This window comes from Caloenas nicobarica, chromosome 6 (assembly GCF_036013445.1).
Source record: "Caloenas nicobarica isolate bCalNic1 chromosome 6, bCalNic1.hap1, whole genome shotgun sequence".
In the NCBI taxonomy this organism is placed as follows: Eukaryota; Metazoa; Chordata; class Aves; order Columbiformes; family Columbidae; genus Caloenas; species Caloenas nicobarica.
In genome coordinates this window covers 5,456,125-5,477,154 of record NC_088250.1, presented here as the reverse complement: position 1 = coordinate 5,477,154, position 21,030 = coordinate 5,456,125, and the positions used below count along the sequence as shown (strand labels likewise).

Sequence of the window (21,030 nt, the reverse complement as noted above, 5' to 3'; positions counted from 1 at the left end):
AGGCTTTCAGTTTGTTTTCTGGTCTAGGGGCTCACCTGCATCTCCTTGTCAAATACATCAGTAGTATTTGACATTTTTCAAAATGGTACTTTCTATTCATCTTTTGAGATTAGACTACTTTAAAAAAAAATCATGATTTTTAGAAGTTCCCATTATAAGTGTTATCACGTTAAATGTGACTTGTTCCATTTTTATCCCTGTATTTTTATATCAGAACTTCCAGAAGCAAATGGCAAGTGCCTGGCAAAAACAGAGAGCATTTTCTTATTTTTCATTTCAAGTTAATTGGGGGATCTAAGCTATTTTGATTTAAAAATGAAGCTGTGTGCCTCTAATTTTCTACATCCTGCTTTTAGTAACAGTAGTACTTGATTCCCGAGTTTGATCTGTAGTAATTCTTGTCTTTTACAATGTTACCGTATCCTTGCTCAAGTAACCACAGACTAGAGAGTTAATGTACTGCATTTTAGTTGAAAGTTTATATACTGGTTGAGGATTGCTGATGGATGATAAGAGTAACTGTTTTAACACAGAGATGCTCCTGGGGAATTTCATAACAAGAAGAAACAATACCTGACCTGGACATGTTTGCTAATAAATCTAGCACTTAGTGTGGGCTGACGGTATTTCGGAATGGCTGCTCCCAGAATGTAGCCAGAAGAGTGTTCGTACCTCATGAATGTGAAATGATTCACAAATGCTTTTTTAGCCAAACCAGTAGAATTATAAAAAATCATTAATCTGGTATAATACCACAAGAATTAAATAAATAAGTGTTTTTTTTCTTTTGAATTCATTAACTTATTATTACCTTTTGACTTTCAAATCACCAGGTTTCCCAGGGCCCCACTTTCCTGAGTAACCTTTTTTGGCTGGAAAGTTGGGGTTCTCCTCTCCCAACTTCCTGGAGCTGGGATTTCCAAGGAAACACAAAATCAAAAGCCTGAATAAAACTATGAGAATTAGCAACACTGGAAAAAAGTCCTACCTCTGATGCTGTTCTCTACCTTCAATTAACAGATTCACTGTCAAATGAATTGCAAGAGAAAACCTAGCAAGAGATGTTATTTACCCTAACGCATATATTTGGGATAACTGGTAATTCACTGATATCCCCCTGTACTTCTTGAATAGTAACTCTGAAAAATTCGTGCTCCTGCTGAGATTGGAGCGTTTGTGGTTCCTCTGCGCAACCGGTGGAGCTGCAGGGACTGCGCAGGGTCCCTTGCCCCTCATTTAGGGGGCAAAAAGAAACGTGGGAACAGCGGTAATCAGCATGTGCTTGCCCGTCAGCTGCTTTAGTTTGCAGCATGGTGCAGTAGCTTAAAAGTAAATTGGTGGTGGCGTAAGTATGAACCGCGCTGGCTGAGGAAATGCAGGTGGTAGCCGTGGTGCTGTGCCAGCGGTGGGTGTAGCAGGTTCCTGCAGAGGGTGGAGAGTACGGTGAATGGGGCTGTGGGCTGGACTGGGGCATCTGCGGCTCCTGTGAGTCACAGCTCAGTCATACACTTCTCAACCTGGTCAAACAAGGCGCTCCTGGCTGGCACATGAAATTGTGGTGCCAGCTTTCCCGACCTCCCCGCCTCGCACCCCGGGTTTCAGCAGGGCTTGTGGTGCAAAAGAGCCGTGGTTGTGCCCACCTGCCAGCCGACTTGATTTCTTTTGGTTGTGCTGTAGAAAGAAGAGTTCGCTCTGCTTATCACGTTTCTACTTGGGTTATAGTGTCAGGCTTGGGCAGATTAATTGGTTGTAGCTCTGGCAGAGCTGTCAGGGTATTTAACCCATTGGAGAAAAATTAGCTGAGCTGATGATAAACAGGTTTTAAATGCAGAGCAATTACTTAGTGCTAACAAAGCACCATGACTACACACTTTGTCCAAATGCAAAAAGCAAAGTCTTATCACTGGTTCTGTTTGCAGGAGGACACTAAAAGATAACCTTTGTTTGTGCAAATACTTACCTGATAAGATCATCCGAAAGGGAACGGATGAAATTTCTGGTTCTATCTTGCCCGAAGGTTGTGCCTCAGATTACAAAGTATCAAGCAAAAAAAAAAAAAAAAAAAAAATCACAAGCTGAGAATGCTCAATTTTGCTCTTTTAGTTGGACTGAAAGTCTCCAATGGTGGGTTTCTTTCCTGCTTGCGTTGATTGCTTTTATTTCTAGCATGTGACAATAAAGCAATTTAGAGACCTTTAACCAGTAGGACTTTGGATTTCATTGTTCACAGGAACTGGCAAAGCTGGAGGGCTGGTTAGCATTGAACTTGGGTTGTTCATTGCAGGCTTAACCCTGACGGGTAGTCAGGGTTTCCGGCACAGCAGCCCTGTGACTCACAACCCTTCTGTTTTGCATCCATGGTGAAACTGCTCCGGGAGTTTCCAAACTGTGAAAGCTTAGGAGATGCTTTTAGTGGGACGTGCACTCAATACCGTTTGCTTCTCAAGGGTCACGGGTCACATTCTGAAGCAGCAGAGGTTTGAGTTTTTATTGTGATGAGTCTTAACATGCTTTTGACCTCTGTCTAGCTCATTCCAGTTTTTTTTCTGTGTTAAGATTTGACTGAAAGGACACTGTTTATTGAATACTTTTAATTGACCAACTTTTAAAAAAAAATCCAGTTCATTACAGCACATTGATCAAAACGTTTACAAAACTGACATATTTTATTTTGCTTTCGAATAACTTATCAGAGATTTCCCGCTTGGTGTTTGTAAAGGACCTTTATATCAAGGCAAAAATATTATAAAATGCAAGCACTTGTTTTGGTCTTTTTGGATCAAGGCTTTATGTTACCCCAAGCACGCTCAAAGCTCCATCTCGTGCAGAAAGTAAATACATTATTTCTAGTGCAATGTCTCTAAGTGTAGTTATCTTAGCCTGCTCTGTGGTCTGTGATTTTCAGTTGATCTGGATGCCATGCCGTACTTTGTCTGGACGCTAATGCAACGGTGTGGGGTTTGTGTGAGCCCCATCCACCTACTGCGCTCCACTGACCTGGGCTTCCTTTGGCCAATTTCGGTTGCAGTGGACAGAGGGATGGAGACAGCAAAGACATCACGAGAGGAAGCATCTGGGTCGAGATGCAGGTGGCTCTGAATTACTCCTGTGTACCCCCTACCAAAAATGACTTTATATAAGGCATCATCTCGTTAGAGAACCTGCAAAGACAAGCAAGCTGTTGGAGACCAGACAGCATTCATTTTCTTGCTTGCTGGACTACTTGGTCTGCATAGATTTCCTGCCCCAACTGATTTGCTTGCATTTTATGATGAGGTTTTTTGAAAATGTCTTTGAGTTTGGTATTCTGCTGCCTCTTACTCCGCACCCACTAGAGGCTCACAAAACTGCCAATAAACAGGTGGCTTCACAAGTTATGCTCAGATAGCTGTTTAGTTTTGGTTTTTCTTTCCAAATGGGACTAATAGAAGTTTTTGGGAGGAGATCTTAATTGCAGACGTGCAGCACAGCAAGATGTGTTTTTGAAACAACCGCTCAGCTCACCACAGGTGTGGTAAGGGTACATCTTTCATGTTTTAAATGATCAGGGACTGAGCTGCTGACTTTTAGGCCATTTTGGTGGTTTCAGGCTGATGGAGCTGTGTGCTCTCCACCTTTGGTGACGTGCACAGGTGTTGAGGGAGCATTAATGAACGTCCGCATGTTGCTTCACAAGAAATTTTGTAAATGCTGATGTACTTGCAAGCTCTGGCTGCTCAGCAGTTTTTCTGTGGTCCACGACAACCAAATTCTGATTTTTTTGAGTCGACTGAAGGACTGCAAATCCAAAGCTGGACCAGCCTTAGTTACTGAGGGTTTTTAATGCCTCAGTTTCCATAGCAATGGCAATAAGTGCTCCTCTCACTTGAGTGCCAGGTATGTGCGTGTGGATACGTGTCTTGCATAACTGGGAGGGCAGTGCCTGCTTCTTTTCCTGGGAATAGGTTTGGAAGGAGGAGGAGCGTTGGACGCTGGCTCTGCAGAGCTGCTGCTGCTGCAAACTGGCATCCCTCAGAGAGGGGGACAGGTACAGGGAGAGGACGATGGTCACCAGCACCTGTGCTGGCCAAGACCCCCCTGACAGAGGGACTCCTTCCATCATGAGTTTGCTTTTCATCCGCACACTTTTTATTAGGAGTTAGAGCGTGCAGGAAATAGAATGCAGTACTTGAAGGCAGAGGAACGTGATGTTAGTCATCAATAGTAGTCATTGAACAGTTTCTGCCTTATGGGCTATCCAGGCTGTTTCCTGAAAAAAGAAATCTTTCGCTAGCTAATTATTTTCTTTAGCAGTGCTGTAAGGCCATCAGCAAATAATACAGTTCCTGGCAAATCTACTGCACTGTTTAGTGCCTGCCCGTGTAATCAGGTGAGAATGATGGGGAAATTTTAATGAAAGAAATTCTATCAGAGCTGAAAAATACTAATGGCTTCAAAATGCTCTTCAGAGTTGACTCCTTAGCAAGCGATATTCTATGCGCAAATGAGGAATCTCAGTGTCAAATATTGTCTGATATCTGGCTTTGTACCACTCACCTTAACAGCAGTGGAAAGTCCTAGTCCCTCCAAGACAGCTTTGAAAGCATCACTTTCAGGTAGTTGTTTACGACAACTAATGGAGTAGAATAAACTGAGGTGCTTCCCTTATTTCTTAGATTCAGTGTTCTGTCAAAGATCGCGGTTGGGACTGTTATCTCTGCTGATCTATGTCTTAGCCAATTATGTTGTCACAGCTTCTAAAATCTCCTCTTTGAGTTCCTGTGTACTTTCTCTGTAGTCTCATATCATGATCATGAAAGTTCATATTTGCTTTTCAGTATCTTTGTTTTTTTGAACATGTCCACTGGTCTTTCTATTCACTGCCGTTCAGTTTTACCATTACAAACCAATCTTTGCCAGGGCTTTGTTCATGCATTTAATAATATCAAGAATGTTGTTTCTGTATGGCCTTAAAACTACGTGATTAGTATGTAGGAACTGACTTCACAATTTCTTCTCTAAGCAACATGTAGTGTAAAATACTTGCACCTCCTGAGGTATTTAGTTGCTTTTTTTGAAAAGCTGATGTGATTGTCCACTCCCCACCATACCTTAGTGTGGTGATATGTTTGTTCTGTGTGGATGGAAAATAAAGCTCGTTAGCTGGTTGTTTATGTGTGCACACAAAGACCTTTTACTTAGATGCACTTTTTCGTTTCCTGACATCTTTATGGCAGATACACAGGTTTTCATCAACTTTCTTGCTAGGATCCACTTACCTTTACAAGGTCCATTTTTCTCTTTAGTGTTACTTTAACCCAGTTTTTCATTTTACTGCAAGTCACTTTAATTAGGACATCACTTCTCCGTTCAGGTTTCTGTAATTTAGCTTTACTGAACAGCTCTGTCAGTGGATTATCAATGGTTTTGCCTGAAACTTTGGTTTATGTAAGGAAAACAGGCCTTTCTCAAATAAGTCATAATAAAGTATATAGCAATATATATATTTCTGTATGCAAAAGGGAATTGATATCAATCAACTTTGTTGGAAGAACAGTATTTGCATGACATTTTTCCCAATATAGTTACTTTGCTTACAAAACCATAAATCACGTCTGAAATTAACTGTTACAGCTTTCTAGCACACCGGGAACTAAAACCTGGTTGTACTAAAACCATAAGAAATACTTTCAATGTGTAGTTTGAGTTATTTGTTTTTATTACTGGCTTAATTGTTTAAAGAAACACCTGTGCTTAGGATGAGCTTTCAATTACTGTAAATGTTGCAGAACATGCTTACCTGACTGTCAGAGACTGACACTGGCACAGCATTTGTTCTTATTGTGGAATTGTGCACATGAGGGATGCTGTAAAATTAGTTGATGCTTACAGGGTGGCATAATTCCAGTTTCTGACAAGCGCTCTCTGTAGCATCCGTTGTTCTACAGGCTTTTGGTGGGGAGAGGAAATCTTGGAGTTTCCCAGTCAAAAAGATGTGACACACATCCATTCTTGTCTTTTCCAGGATCTTTCCCAGAGAGTATCTTCTCCAGCAAATCCACCTTTATTCTCTCGCAGACCTTCAGCAGGTAAGTTTCTTCAACTAATTCTTCTGGTTCCACATCAAACCTATTCTCATCTTCAGTGCTGATTGTACATCCCCCCCTTTCTGCTAATCATACGATAAATAGCTTTACTTCCAAGCCATGTATGTGGTTTATAGTTAACATAAAATGGGGTTAATAGGGGTGTTGGTTAGCAATAAGAGAGAGAAAGCCTAAAGTGTCAGTATTGAAATGGGGCTAGAAAGAGACTGCAAAAGAAAACCGTAGTCTGCAAAGGGAACTTTGCTATGAGAAATTTTTCATCTGATCAATAAAGGCTCATCTAAGGCTCAGGCTACAAGTGACAAGTAGTATTTATTCATTTGCTTGAAAGAATAGCTATTCAGGAATTTGAGTTTGTACAGTCCCTAGTGTAACGTGCTTATTTACAAAGTCTGCTAGGCATTACCACGAGAGAGGAAAAAATAATTAAAAACAAACAAACCCACAGAAACCTTAGGGAGACTGCTCCACAAAGTTAAGCCCTGCAGAGTTACTATGACAGATGTGGCCACAGGAGAGGTAAATGTGCCAGCAAAATGTCTTGTCATTGATATCGATTGAACTAAGCAAGCATTTTGCAGTACATCTACCTGAACAGCAGAATGTTATTACCTACCAGATTAAACAAGAAGAATTTGGCAAAAAGCTGAAAAGAGAGGATAGAGAATCTAAGGTGAATGTGCTGCAGCCCTAAGATGCACAATGGAGGAAGCAATGAGGTGAGATGCACTAGCTGGCCTTGGCACATCTGTGTTCACACTAATGCCATTGCCAGTGGTATGTAAAACACATTATTTTAAGCTTCTTCCACTGATGTTTCCTTTGTCTAGTGGTGTCTTTTCTGCAGGATAATGGTTAGCATAGTTCTGGATGTTCTGCTGACAGGTTGAGGTAGTTCAGATGCCCCTCAGATCTGGAGACCACAGAACTGCAGAAAACGTGGCTTTCGTTGGCTGGTGAAGTCACAGGGTAGAAATTATTTCATATATAAAATAAAAAGGCCAGTCATCCGAGGTCTAAAATTGTTTCCACATCTTTTCAGCATGTTCTGCTATCTCATCTTTAATAATCAAGCCATGAAAAAGCAAGCTACTTAACTCCAGAGCTGCAGTCTCCCTGGTGGGCCTGTCTATTAGCCCCCAGTGCTTTGTAAGCTGCTTAATCAGTTCCTAACATTGGTAGTAGATGTTTTAGAAGCAATCAGCAGCTTATCAAGCACTCTGTGGGAGGGAGGAAGGGTAGAAGTCACAATTCATCCATTGATTTAGCAGTTCCCTTTAGCATGTTTCTTTGTGCATACTTGTGTTTGCAAGACACCTTCTCTTCCCCTGAGGGCCCCAGCCTCAAACTTATCATATTTAGAGGCAATGTAATTTGATTACCATTTCTGCTGGGGTGGGTTAAATTGGATTTACCTTTTGATCTAGCTGTATCCTTATTGTCAGCCTGGAGAGGGTTTTCCACATTTCAGAGGCTCCGAATTTGAAATCGAATTGCCTGTTTTTGTCAAAGTGGAACCTGAGTGGAAAGGGGAGGAGGGCCCCATTGAGAAAATTAATCCAACAGCTGAAGAAACACTAATACCCTTCTAGCCCCTGCCTTCTTCCTTACCACTGCTTTCTCCTGATTGCTCATCATTTTCTACTGGCCTGCAGTGTGGATGGTTTTTAATCCAAAAAGTTTCTCCTCATTTTGATTCCTCTGCTGACTATTTCCTCATATCCATGGGCTGCTTTTGCACTGTGTCCTGCTGTCATGTAGATTGCATGTGTTTGGGAATTAACTAAAAGGTTTATTAAAGATTAATGGAAAGATAAGGCATGGTGAGTAAATTAGAAAAGCAGAGAGGGGTAATCTGCAGATATAAGCAACCTTTACCCTGGTTAGTCCCAGCTCAATTCTAATTTGTTTCCTAGCCAAGTTCTCTTTAAAGATCCTAGAAAACATAGGTCATTTCCTACCAAGCAGCTGAGTTTCAAAAATATGGTATGAGGGTCTGTTCTTAGGTGCAAAAAAAGTTGAAATGCCCATCTGCCAGTAGATGAAGCAGCATATAATTCTATTGTAAAATTCAATCCAATTTAAATCTCTTTCCAGGCTTAACAGAGCTCCATGGCTTATGAATGTGACAGAATACATACATGGTCTGGGGATGGTCGTCACTTGCATCCATTTGGACAGGGCTCTACTGGGGAGGATCTTAACTGTGAGGTTAAAAGCAGAGTGGAAAAAAATAGAGACAGAATGTCCTTAATTTTGGAAGCTCACCAAATCCTGGTGAGGTAGTGGGTTTGCTAGTACTTTACTCATCAACAAGTGCTCATAGTGCAGATGCGGCTAGGCCTGACCTTTAATCGAAGAGACAGCAAGTGATGGTCTTTATTTGTATGTGCGTGTTTATTGAAAATAAACACAAATGCACCCATGTACCCCCAGCAAGGTCTCATTGCAGACCAGGGCCCCAGGGACTACAGGTCATGTTGACAGCAGATCTATCTATGGGCATTCCCATGAAATACATGTTCTCAGAATCCTCTCGTCATTGTTGCTGTTGGAGGTGTTAGCAGGCAACGTAACTAATTAGGTGCATTCAGATTTAACAGACACCAAGTGTGACAGGTTGCCTGTTCTGCCCTGTCGGGTACACTTGCTTTTCTTTCCAACGCTCCCTGGCGTCATCTGCCCAGAGTCACCTCCCCTGCATCACCCGTAACACCACTGCCATCTCTGTTAGCCGGTTTATCCAGGTCTGTTCCGATCCCGTTGTGTTAGGAAGCAAGTATTCACTCCTGAAATTGCTGGTTTTAGCAGACATAGTACACTGGAAAGATGGATTACTCTTATATATGTGCAGTATAATCCCCGATAGTGCAGCCACAGTCCAGGCTGGCTTTACGCTAAACCTACTGGAGGTGTGAACTCTGTTCTCTGCTGACATTACTAATGGACGTGTCCCTGGTTTTGTGGACATGTGGACACAATCCATGCATGCTGGAGTTAAAAACTATCCATTCATTTTGTGTGACTCTGGGGCTGTTCTTGGTGACACTAACAGTTTTTACAATATTAAATGTTGATTTGGACAGAAGGTGCCTCAGACAAGACTCTTGCATTTCTTAGGAAAAGTAATTCTTGCTACTTACATTAGATTCCGTATTAACAGGAGCTTTTAAAGTGAAAGACTTGAAGTGGCTATTGTAACGAGTTCAGAATTCAGGTGCTTAATCTACAGAGTGTTAACTAATGTCTTGCCTGGTTTTTATGTTCAATAGCAAGATATACAAGTCTACAAAGATTATTGCAGTGATGGTCTTTACTGTAGAAACTCTCATCATAATGGCAATTACTTCATCCTGGTTATACTACCCCTAAAAGATATGGTAAAATAAAAAGGATCCACATAACAGCAAAAATGACTGGATGTCAAGGATGGGAATTGTGAGGTAGGAGATTTAAAAAGAGGATAATATGAAGACTTATTTACACAGGAACACTCAGGAAAAAAAATGAAGTGGCAAAATATGGGAATTTAAAATTATGAGTTGAATTACATTGAATCACTGTGTTAATAGTGTTATTCAAAATATAAGTGGCTTTCATTTGGTTTATTTCCATTTACTTTGGAAGCAAAGTGAGCTAAATTGTATTAAGGCCATTTTCATTCTGAATGTGTATGTCCATACAGGGATTTAATGTAGTATAATTTATCCATTTTAACATTGTAGATAAACTAATCCGTTAAAATTTAATTAAAACATCCATTTACTTCAGATCAACTTTCCTGACTGTCTAACTGTAGGTGAACCTACAAACAATGTGAAGAACAGTGGAGAGAAAGGATGAACAGGAGAGCCCTATTCTCACAATAAAATTATATAGCACAGGTCAAGCAATGAATATGAAATATGCATAAAAATCCTTAATGGAAATGCTGCTTTGCAGAACACACAGCGAGCATGAGGAACTTAATGCCACAGTAATATTACTGAGGCCAGAAGTTTATCGTATTTGAGAGGATTAAGTATCCATAATAAGAATGTCCACAGTTACACTACGTAAGATAAAGAGATTATAAGGTTTCAGAATATACATGTTTTTTACTGAGGGGATTAGGGAGGTGTCTTTCCTGTTGACAGACAAATCAATGATTTCATCTTTCTCAGACGTATATAGTACTGATTACAGTGTCTGATAGGGTTTTGGACTAAGTGAACAGCTGGTCTAACTGAAGCATTCCCAAAATTAAAATCTTAATGTTTCTGTTCAAGTTTTTGTGCATATAAGGTTCCCTAATAAGAATAAACATGAGCTTCAATGGAACGCAAGTTCCACCTAATTTGAGCCTAGTATATTGTTAGATCAGGATTAGGAAGCCTTAGAAGAACAAAGAAATTGTTAGGTCTTGTTCACTTTTCCAGGCTTTTAATCAATGCTGTACTTCCATCACACCTCCTTTTCCAATGGCAAATTTGGGTCCTCCCTGTATTTTCCTAGACTGAGATGGAGGAGGAGATCAGAGATGCTCTTTCAAGCATTTTTACATGTGCAAAACTTCTGGTAAATTTAGACAAGTTGTTTCATGAGTCCCAACAGCAAAAACTGCAAGGAGATGTGGACTTCTTTTTGCTCTCCACTTGCTGTTTTTTTCAGAAGTAAAACTTATTTTCTGGTCACTCACTCCTCATACAATTACTGAGAAATGCTCAGCTTAGATTTAAACAATACAGCCTGATTTCCAAGTCGATCAGTGGTGGTGTCCTTGCCCAGCAGTTTCTTTTATTCCCATATAAAAAGAATGGGATGTGACATCTAACCCACAAGTCTCTGCTGGTGAAAGCCAGTAGTGTGGCTGTACTGCTGGACACAGCCGTGTTTTGGCTGACAAACTTTGGGCTTGCTCCAGTTTTCGAAGTGTTACTGGGAGAGGTGCCTGACAAACACCCCCTACCCACCCCTGCTCTTAACTTGTGTAGCTGTACCAGTCAAAGCATTAGTGCAAACTCAGTTCTATCCATGAGAAAGTCTTTTGCTGTCATTTGTTTCATTCAATATAAGCTGTATCAGCTTAAACTTTTATTTACCAAAGAGGTTTACCCATGGAGCTGTACCAGCAGATCCTTTTAAGTTTAGGCAAGCCCTTTTTTTTGCTTGAGGGGCAGGAGGTGGCAAACGAGAAGTAGAATAAGGTTTTTGGCAGGCCTGGCTGTGTGGAGACGGCTGAAGATTTGAATCCTTGCAGGTTTTTAAAAGATGCATAGATGAGGTTCTTAAAGCCATGTTTTAGTGGCAGTGTTAGGTTAGTGGCTGAACTTGATCTTGAGGGTCTCTTCCAACCAAAATGATTCTATGATTGTATTTAACAAAACGTTATTTTGTAAAAACATAGATTTGGCTTCAAGAGATGTTATTGACATTTCCTGGCAATGCCCCTAATTAATGATGTTAAATCATCTGCTGGTGTTTGAATATCAAGAATATGTTGTTAATGCTATTAGAACTTTTGATAATGTTACTATTTTTCTCAGTATAGGGTGGAATTTATAATGTTTATGAAATGCTCTGACAGTGTGACTGGATGAACATTATCTTATGACTAAATTAGAGTTTTATAGAAACATCGAACTTCCCAAGGAAACATAAGAATAATCTTCTGAATCGACCTGATGATCTGGCTGATAGTGTTGCAGAATGCCCAGTTAAACCCATGTTTTCTTAAGTGCTTGAGGAAACCAGAGGCTGAGAAGCTACCACTCCTTGTCTTGAGGATAAGATGAAATACTTGGTCTCAAATGTGAAAAAAAACCTCAAAAATTACTTATGATTCTAAGTCAAAATGATGTTGCTTCTATTAATTATCAATGTAGCTAATAGGTGGTGGAGTTGTTCCCCTGAGGCATGTTGAACCTTCTGCATTTTGGCTTTATCCAATTTTATCTTGCCTATATTGCTGTTGAAATAAAGTTCCCATCTGGTGATACGGTGTTCATTGACACTGAATGAACTTTTTTGTAATGTCGAGAGGGTGCTGGTTCCTTTCCTGGCAGACAATATCAGCATTCTGGGTGATCCGCCTCTTCCAATCCCTGTACTTGAAGAGGGGAAAGTAATGTGCTTGCTGTTGATCTTCCAGTTGAAGGCCCATAGGACGGGGATCCTACCGTCCCATAAAGGACAGCTCTCTCAAATTTCTACCAGTATCCAGCTGACCACAGGCTGGAAGATGTCACCTAGAGCAGAGCTGGTTTGAAACAGTGGTAGGTTTTGACTGACGTGTCAGATACAGCCCCGCTTTTAAATATTTGGTAGTAGGTAGACTGAAACAGATGGTTGCGTGGGGAGGCGAGGGCCATACACGTTGTTAATTTGTACAGTGGTCCAGTTCTCATCCTGAGGCATGTGGGATTTGGGCATTTTTCCCAGCTCTGCTGCAGGCTTCTGAAACACCAGACAAGTAATTTCTAATGGGATTAAGGTAAAATGGGTCCCACTTCACTGTGTGTATGTTTAAATTAGACATCCTAAGCACAATGAATTTCAAAAGAAGGAAACCAGCACTTTGCAGGGCTAGTCCATCTGACCTATTTTAAATATGTTGTGACCATTTAAATACGTTAAGATTTTGAGGCAGTAAGATCATTCTGTATTTTAACTATATAAACATGCAACTTGGACCACAACAACATGATGCAAAAAGCCATCCTTCTGTCCTGCCTTTACAACCTGTGCCTGTATGCCTGTGGTACCTGTATTAGCAGAAGAATATGAAAATAGTCCTAGGATGTGCAAAACACACATATACATTGCCGTAAATAGTAAAAGGTCTGCTAGCAAAACAGCAATTAAATGGCTTGTACACTTTCCTGTGGCTCCTTTATCACTCATTTCTTTCACTCCCTGGCGTTTGCGAGCACCGAGCTGCCTCTCAGCAGAACAGGAGCCTTCAGGTTAGCCGATATTCCAGGTGTGTGTATAATTCTCTAAAGTGCTGACAGCTCTGCTTACAATTAGTGGTAATGGCAATGAACTTAGAGGCGTTACCTTCGTATTGCGGCTCTGCTGGGGAAGGGAGTTGCTGTCGTTCAGAGTGGCCTGTGGTCAGACGGAGAGTATGGCAAAGTGTGGAGATATAGCAAGATTGTTAATAGATATTTTTAACAGCAGAACTGGTTTTTGCGCTGCTTGAAACCAGAGTTTTCAACAGGGCTTATTAAATACGTGTGGCGCTTTTCTACGTAAATATGTACTCTAGGCCGCTTGGGATAAGCGTGGCTTTTTAGAATGAAACTCTGTCTAAACCAACCCAGCAGTGGTGCCAGTGGCTTGCAGGAGATTTTGAGCTGGGATCTCCCAGGATATTCTAATTTTTTCAGCCCCTAGAAGAGGTAGTAGCAATATAAGCTACCTCTTTTCTAGTGCTTTGTGCTAGCCAGGTTCCATCTGTTCCTTTTTTTGCTGTACAGAATGAAAGGCCCAGTACAGGAGATCGGAGTTAGCAGTGTGAAACATTGAGCTTTACCCTCATTGCTGTACTTCATATAAAATGTCTATGCAGGAGAGGCAGACGGACATGTCTCAAGCAATAACATCCCAAGAAACCAAATTTCCCAAGGAAACAAAATACTGTCTCAGGACTACCTGCTTGGATGAGAGAAGAAATTTTTTTTAGATTTTTTTAAAAGTATACTTTGTATTCACAGAGCGTTTTTTTCAGAGTAAGTCCAGCCATTGTCTTGGTATGTTGGGTTTTTATTCTAAAATCCTTCAGAGGACTCCTCCTTAAAATACCTTGATCCAGTCCTGTGCAAGGCAGCAAAGCGTCTAATTTTGTGATATCAGTCATGAAATAACGTCATACTCAGTGGGCATGTAGATCCAGTTAACATCTCTGCATGCAATTGACTGCTTAATCTTAAAAAAAAAACAAAACAAGCCACATATATATACACTCTCTGCCTGAATGCATATTTACTTGTGTGTGTATTTAGAGTCACATATGTTTTTAACTAAGGCAAGTGCTTTCTAAGTTCTCTACCAGCCAAATTCCTGGTACTCCTTCAACCTTGTTTGATTAAAACAGCCTTTAACCTTTGCTTGAATAGCTTTTTCTTCAAACAACCTATAATTCATCCCGGCAACAAGATTAGGAGAACTCGGGGTGTGACAAAATTGACATGTAGCTGCCTGGAAACCTTGGGGAAAGGAGACAGGAGGGAAGACGATAGAAACACAGCGAGTGTGGAGGCAGAGGCTGGAGTCCTGCTGCAGGGTGGGCTGGAGGGGGACGAGTGATTTCCAGGTGTGCTGTTTATACTGAGACAGTTCCACCTCTTTCTCACTTGTGTCAGCTTGCATCCAGAGACCTGCTGAAATTTCAGGCTTTTCTTCCTTTCCATGAGAGGACTGGGGGAGGGCTTGGAGGGACCTTGTCATCCTCGCTGCCTCCTGCTGTAAATTCCCTTGGACTGTCACTATTTTGTTCTTCTCCCCTAACTGATGTAAAACTCTGTCTTCACCTTGCCCCCTGCCTCGATGTGCTTGTCACAGATCAGGAGCATTTGCTCTTGACCTTGTTTTGTTTTTCCTCCTCTTCCCAGCGGCTGTTGTAGTTAGTGGCTAATCTGTGGAATATCCCTTTAATACTGAATGAAAGTGCGGCATGTTGAGCGGTCTGGTTTGGAAGGACCACGAACAGCAAATGGCTCTGCCGTCAGCGTGGACCGGCTGCTGCAAAGAAGGCAAAGGGAGCTTGTGATTTCTGTTTATCCAAATTCTCACTCATTTCTGCTTTAGTTTGATTCATTTGGTGGATGGTTGTGTGATTATTTTTCTTTTTTGTTATTGTTGTTGTTCTTCGCAGTGTTTATCGCCAGGTTTCCTTTCGGGATGTTGTCTGCCCTGGGTGGGCGATGAGTTAGCACGGCACAACATGTGGCTGCGCAGTGTTGCTTTGTCGGTGTCAAGGCCAGCGATGGCAAAGCTGCGTCAGAGCCAGCGCTGTGCGCTGGTGTCAGCCGTGGGTGAGTCCCTGTCCTCACCTGCTCCCGGCCACCCTGCTGCCACCCCTGCCATGGCCAAACAGCCCTTGGGGCTGCAAAGGGAGGAGGAGAGAGAGGATGGCACGTTATCACCCTTGCTGTTGGGAGCTGGGATTGTGGCCCACAGCATGGCTGTAGCAACAAAAGATGGGGCTCTCCTGAAGTTACGGTGCTCTTCTTTTTAAATTTGCTTTACAGCAATGCATAGTGACTGATTCCTGTGTGCGTGCACACAAATAATAAGAAATTGTTCTTCCCTTAAGTCACTTGCAATTTAAACAAACAAGGCAGGCAATCTGAAAGAGATGACTGGGAGTCAAAATGGAGCAAGGAAAGCTGAGCAGACCAGTGTATTGCACAAAAGATGGGGCAGAGCTGAGATCTGATATCTGCCTCCCTGGGGCTTTAACTTCATGATCATCCTTCCTCCTTCCATTTCCCTTTCCTCTGAACTAAAGATTAATTGTTCATTGAAATCGTAACAAGAATTCGCAGTGTTAAGGATCTGGTGAACGGAAGGGAAAAAATCCTCAAGGAAATTAGCAGTCCGTGAGCATTGTCTGTTCCCTAGATATAAATGACTGGGAACTTCCCAACCAGGGGATATGTTTTCCCTTTTTTTCCTCTGCAGCTTGCGTTATCCTTAGCTAAGCATATTGTAGCACGTTTGTCTCCAAGTCCACATTTTCATCACAGAAATCCCAGCCCTGCTGAAATCTGTCATGGAGCAGAGATTCCATGTACCCTTTGTGCTTTAACGCCCAATCTCCACACTTCACGAATGTGGAAAATACGTGCTTGTTCTCCAGTTAGCAAATAGGTAATGACCACCATTGTATTAATAGCTTTGTGCACCCCAATCTGATTTTGCCCTTCCCTGCTTGCAACAGAGAAGAGAATGCATCAGAAAATGGTTTCTGAAAGAGATTGTGCAATAAAAGGATAGGAGGTAGAGTGTGAAACACAGGTAGTTGACTGCAGCAAAAGGGATCTGGGGCAGGCATTAGGAACAACTTTCCAGCTGTTTTGGGTGCTGGAGAGTTGTGGGATCTCAGCGGTGAGAAGTTTTTAAGGAAATCAGTCAGTCATCTGTGAGTTGGTTTTGCTGCAGGGTGAGGAATGAACTGGAGGTTTCTAGAGGTGTTTTTTCTAGCCCTATTTTTTTATATCATTGGTAGTTCTTTCAGTAGCGTATTTCTCATCTGTCCTGGAGGTGAGGGATGATTACTGAGTGTTTAGTCTTCTCCACAAAGCTTCCACCAATGGAATTTGGAGGGCAGTGGGCATAGTGGTGAATCGAAGCCGATCTGTTCAGGAGATTTTCTTTTCCCTTTCATTCAGTCCAGGACGTACATTCTCTGTGATACTCTGAAATCCGGGTGAAGCTGGGGATTTCCTTACCTCCGAGCTTGTTAGCAAAAGGCTTGACTCTGACTAGCAGTTTCTGGAGAGGCAGAAAGACAACTACTAGTAAGAGACAGAAACCTCGTCTTTAGAGGATGCTGGAAAGCTGTGCACAATTGTTGACTGGTCTTTCAGATAGCTTCCATCTGCCAGGCATGCTTGTGACACTAATCCCAATAATTAAAGGACTTTCTATCCCTTCAATGTATATAATTGGGGATGGTGAATGAGCTTCATGTCTACTACCCCTTCTATTTTCTCAGTGCCTCTTGGCCTTTTCATGTCTCTTCTGCATTGCGTCAGTGCCTCCTGGCAAATTCTGTCTGTGTCTGTCTCTCAGATACAGCCAAGTGTGTGTCTGGCCTTGAGAAATAATCATAAATTTTGTTCTGTTAGGAGGAGAGGCTGGGACAATCCAGTTGAGATTTGAACCTGTAGTTCAAGGTGTTTTATGGATTTCACATCACTTAACCCATCCCCTCCAGGCATCACTTGTGTCTGACATGTAAATCAGGCTGGAGGAAGAAGTGGAACAGATTGCTCAGTGCTCCAGAAGAAGGTTATGAGGCAAACCTGTGTCTTTAAAGAGAGTGCCTTCTCATAAATGTTATCTGCAGAGAAATACACCAGCCCTTCTGTAAGTAGTTAATGTTACTGCTTCAGTGTTGGCTTATAAAACACCTTTATCACTTCTATGACGATAATGATTAACAAGCTGATTTACAAGGGTGGGGTCACAAAGCCATTTGGCAAATTCAGCTTGTCTCACCGCGGCAGCCATACAGTACCTGAGTTTCACAGGGACAGTATTTTAACCACTTTACCTGGAATACTAAACCCTGGTGGCGAGGCTCTTAAGCATTAGCAACAGCTACTCCTCTATGAGGCTAATAACCAGACTTTACTCCTGTGCTTCTGGTATACAAGGAGATTACAGGTCCAAGTCTGAGAATTCAGGAGAGTTGGGGACATTTCTGCCCCCCTTGTCAGTGTTTATTCCCTGATTACTTAGCCCCAGTGAAGTGACCGTGTTCCTACACATGCTGTTACATGATCCCTGTGGTTGTCGGCCGTTCCTTGTGTCCGAGGTGGCAGAATATAGATGTGGGTGGATTTGTCTTCCTTCTCTCAGCTTCTGGATAGCTTCTGTTTAAAATATCCTTCATCTATTGATTCTCCATTATCTTGGATACTAATAGAAGAACGTGGGTTTTTTAAACTGCTTCTGATTTTACTTTCGTTATCATATACTAGAAATTACTCAGACTAGTAAACTTAATCTAGCAATTATTTTAATCTAGAAACCCTTGATGTGGTTTAGCATATCATGACACTTTTCAGAATTTGGACTTAACCTTGGCAGTTCCTCACATTGAGCAGCACAGTGTATCTGAAAGCCCAGCACCATATCCCCTTTACCACCTGTCTTGACAGTCCTCGTGTAGGTGATCAAAGGTATTTATGATTTCCATGCTATATAAACACCTGCTGCATTTCTAGAAGTTTGTAAAAGTGCCCAGACGTAGACTCCTGCAGGGTTGGAGGTCTTACTCCTTACCTTTTGCTTCTTAGCTAGCATTGCTGACAGGAGCCCTGCCCTCAAAACAAACACTCACTGCCCTAAGAAATGTCTGGAAACTATATTGTTTGTTCTCTCATGTCCAGAAAGTTCATCACATCTGATAGATTGCAGTGTTGATTTATGTGGCCATGATGCAAAGGTTGGGTATTTCTGTGGACCTGGTCTAGTAGGTGGGCAAGAAGGCTATGGAAATGTTACTTGAAGCAATAGTGGGTTACAGCTGATTCATTTTTACTTTTGTTTCCACACATCGCCCTTCTAGTTCCCTCTAAAGCCGTTGTAATATTACCTCTTTGGGAATGACACAGTCTGAGTTTGGAGGGGACTCCCACACTCACATTGTCTAATCAATATTTGATTGTTTTTTAGTGACACCCAGTCAGAGGCTTTTATTATGTCTTTTCTAATTTGAACGACTACTCAGGAACTGGAACAAACCCTAATTTTCTATTAGGTTTTTTTAATGCTTTTTTTTTTCCCCCACTTGTTCTGTTTTGCAAACAGTTTTATTACAAGCTGTGAGTTTAGGTTACCATGTCTCTGGGTTAGAACTCTCAACAAAGGTGAGAATTTCTGCTGGTATTACCTTGGCCACTTTTCTAGTTTGGCTTTTAATATGAAAACATACATTGCAACACTGTGCTCACCACACTGCTCTCCCGTGGGACTAGTTGTGCAACCCTCCTTCATGCTGGTGTGTTCTCATACAAGGAGGCTTTGTTGACTGAAAAGGGAAGACAAAATGACTTGACTTCTCTCTGCCGTGTGTAATGGGCTGGGGTTTTGGACCCCCTGCACTGTGCTGCATGGAGGAGGAGGGTTAGGGGCAAGGGCTGGGGAGCAGGGCACTTCAGAGGTGAACTTCTACCAGGTCTATGGCCTTTCCAGTTCTTATTTTCTGGAGACAGCTGGCTGACCACTTGTTTCTGAAAACACTGCCTTGATAGAGCAGGAAGACTGTGAGTAACTTCCAGTCTTTGGATAGAAGGATCAGGAAACCTGCCGACCAGCAGCCTTCCTGACAAGTGTTTAAACTTTGACTGATCACACATTGCCCTCATGATCATATTAATGTGATGTATCCAAAGGGATTTCAATTTGTATTGTAGCCCCTGCTGCCTTTCATCTTCTCTGTCTTCCTGCTGAGTCAGGAAGAACATAACCCAGTGCACGTGTGTTGTGTCTTCCCGCCGCCCAAGGCTCTCGCAGCCATTGCAACATTAGCTTGTCCGCTAGCGTGTGGCAGTCCTCAAATTTGCCCCCCACCTCACTCATACAGAGTGTAATTGTTGCTTAGGATTTATATTGCTACCTAACCGAACAGTAGCACAAAGATATACAGAGAAAAAAAGTTTTAATTACCTTTATTCATAACTTTGATTTGTACGAAAAGCCTTTGTTCTAGCAATCACCTAAAATAATTGTACCAACACCCCTTTGGCATGTGTTTGGATACCATGTAGCCCTCTAGTTCCACTGCTGCAGATGGTCTCTGCCTTCCCCTCTTGTTTGCCAGTGTCATCCCAGCTTTCCAGGGCCAGGCAGTGGGACAGGCTGCTGCTCTCCGGGCTCCTCCGCTCCCCTGCCCGGCAGCTCCTCTGATGACAGGGATGTTCTCTGCGGCGTGAGCTTGGAGCCTGCCCGGAAGGCTCCTCCAAAACAGTTTGTCCCATGTGGGGTGGGACATACATGGCAGTTAGTGGGAAAAGCAGCATTGGTTCTGTTGGTTTAAATCATAAGCGCTTTGAGGGCAGGGCCCATCTTGTACATGCAGGTGTGTATTTTTATACAATTCCTAATGTGAGACACACAGCTAGGAGCTGCAGTATGCAAAGCCACAGCTTTCTGTCCTGTGGTAACTTAGAGAAGTGTTTTTGCAAGTCCACAGGGGTGAACACTGATGCTGGGGCTATTCAGAGACACAACTTGCTTTGAACCTCTGAACACAAGTATTTCCCTGGTGTTGTCACCAAGCAGCGTAACCCAGTATATTGCAGGTGCAGCAGTGGTCAGCTAACTGTGGGAGCACAGCCCCACATCTGGAATCCTTTTGGGATGGGTTCCTTGACCAGTTTAGGAAGAGAAAGCTGCATTCCACCCTCCATCAATTGATCACCAGGTTGCCATTGTCAGTCACCTTTCACCCTTAATTTTGGACAATAAAACAATTGCTTGCACTACAAATAATTTGGATTAGAAAACAGACCTTGCTCTTCATGTATGCTGTAGGAAGAATAGAATCTGAACTCAGCAAACTTTTAATTTGTTTTAAGCTCGATTTTTTTTTTTTTTTTTTTTTAAGAGGCAGGAATGTATCTTTAAGCCTTTGCAGGTACATGTTGAGGCTGTATTATGTTACAGGGATAAGTCAATGGTGAAATTTTGGTTCCATTCCTTTGGCATAGTCTTAACTCAGCTGGTTTCATGCTGAATTTCCACGTTGCTTATGAAATGTGCTGGACCGTTCTGCAGCTCATAGTGTGTGATTTCAGTTTTTCTGTTTTGTAAACTTATTTTCTAAGCTTATTTTGTAAACCGAACTGACCTTAGGAAAAGTTGGGGTCAAAGCTTAGGAGTGACCCCAACAGCGAGAACAAGACATGTGCTGTGTTGGACTGCGTGGGGGCTGCAGAGTCTCCGTCACTGAAAGGCTTTAGTAACAGTGACAGCTCTAAAGAATGACATGGGTGTTGCCGGCTCTGCCAAGACGGCCTCTTGAGCTCTACAGCAAGTAGAAATCTTCCTTTTTACTTGCCAGCGTAAATGGAGATGAGGATTTTATTCTTGTTATAATAGTTACAAACATGAATGAGAGGAGGCTGCAAGGAAAAGCCATATCCTGTGCACAGTCCTGAGGTCTCTGATGAAGCAAAATGAAACAAAATTTACAGATGCTAAAAATAGTGATAACATCAATTTGATG

At 42.0% G+C, this 21,030-nt stretch overlaps 1 protein-coding gene across 3 annotated transcripts in view; it reads left to right on the top strand.

Annotated features, from left to right (window-relative positions):
* Positions 1-21,030, top strand: part of PLEKHM3 (pleckstrin homology domain containing M3) — an 86,796-nt gene that overhangs the window by 45,315 nt on the left and 20,451 nt on the right. For all 3 annotated transcript variants that reach the window (XM_065638197.1, XM_065638196.1, XM_065638195.1), the window contains exon 6: positions 6,005-6,068. In XM_065638197.1, coding sequence (XP_065494269.1) covers positions 6,005-6,068 — 64 coding nt within the window. The remainder of the gene's footprint in view (positions 1-6,004; positions 6,069-21,030) is intronic.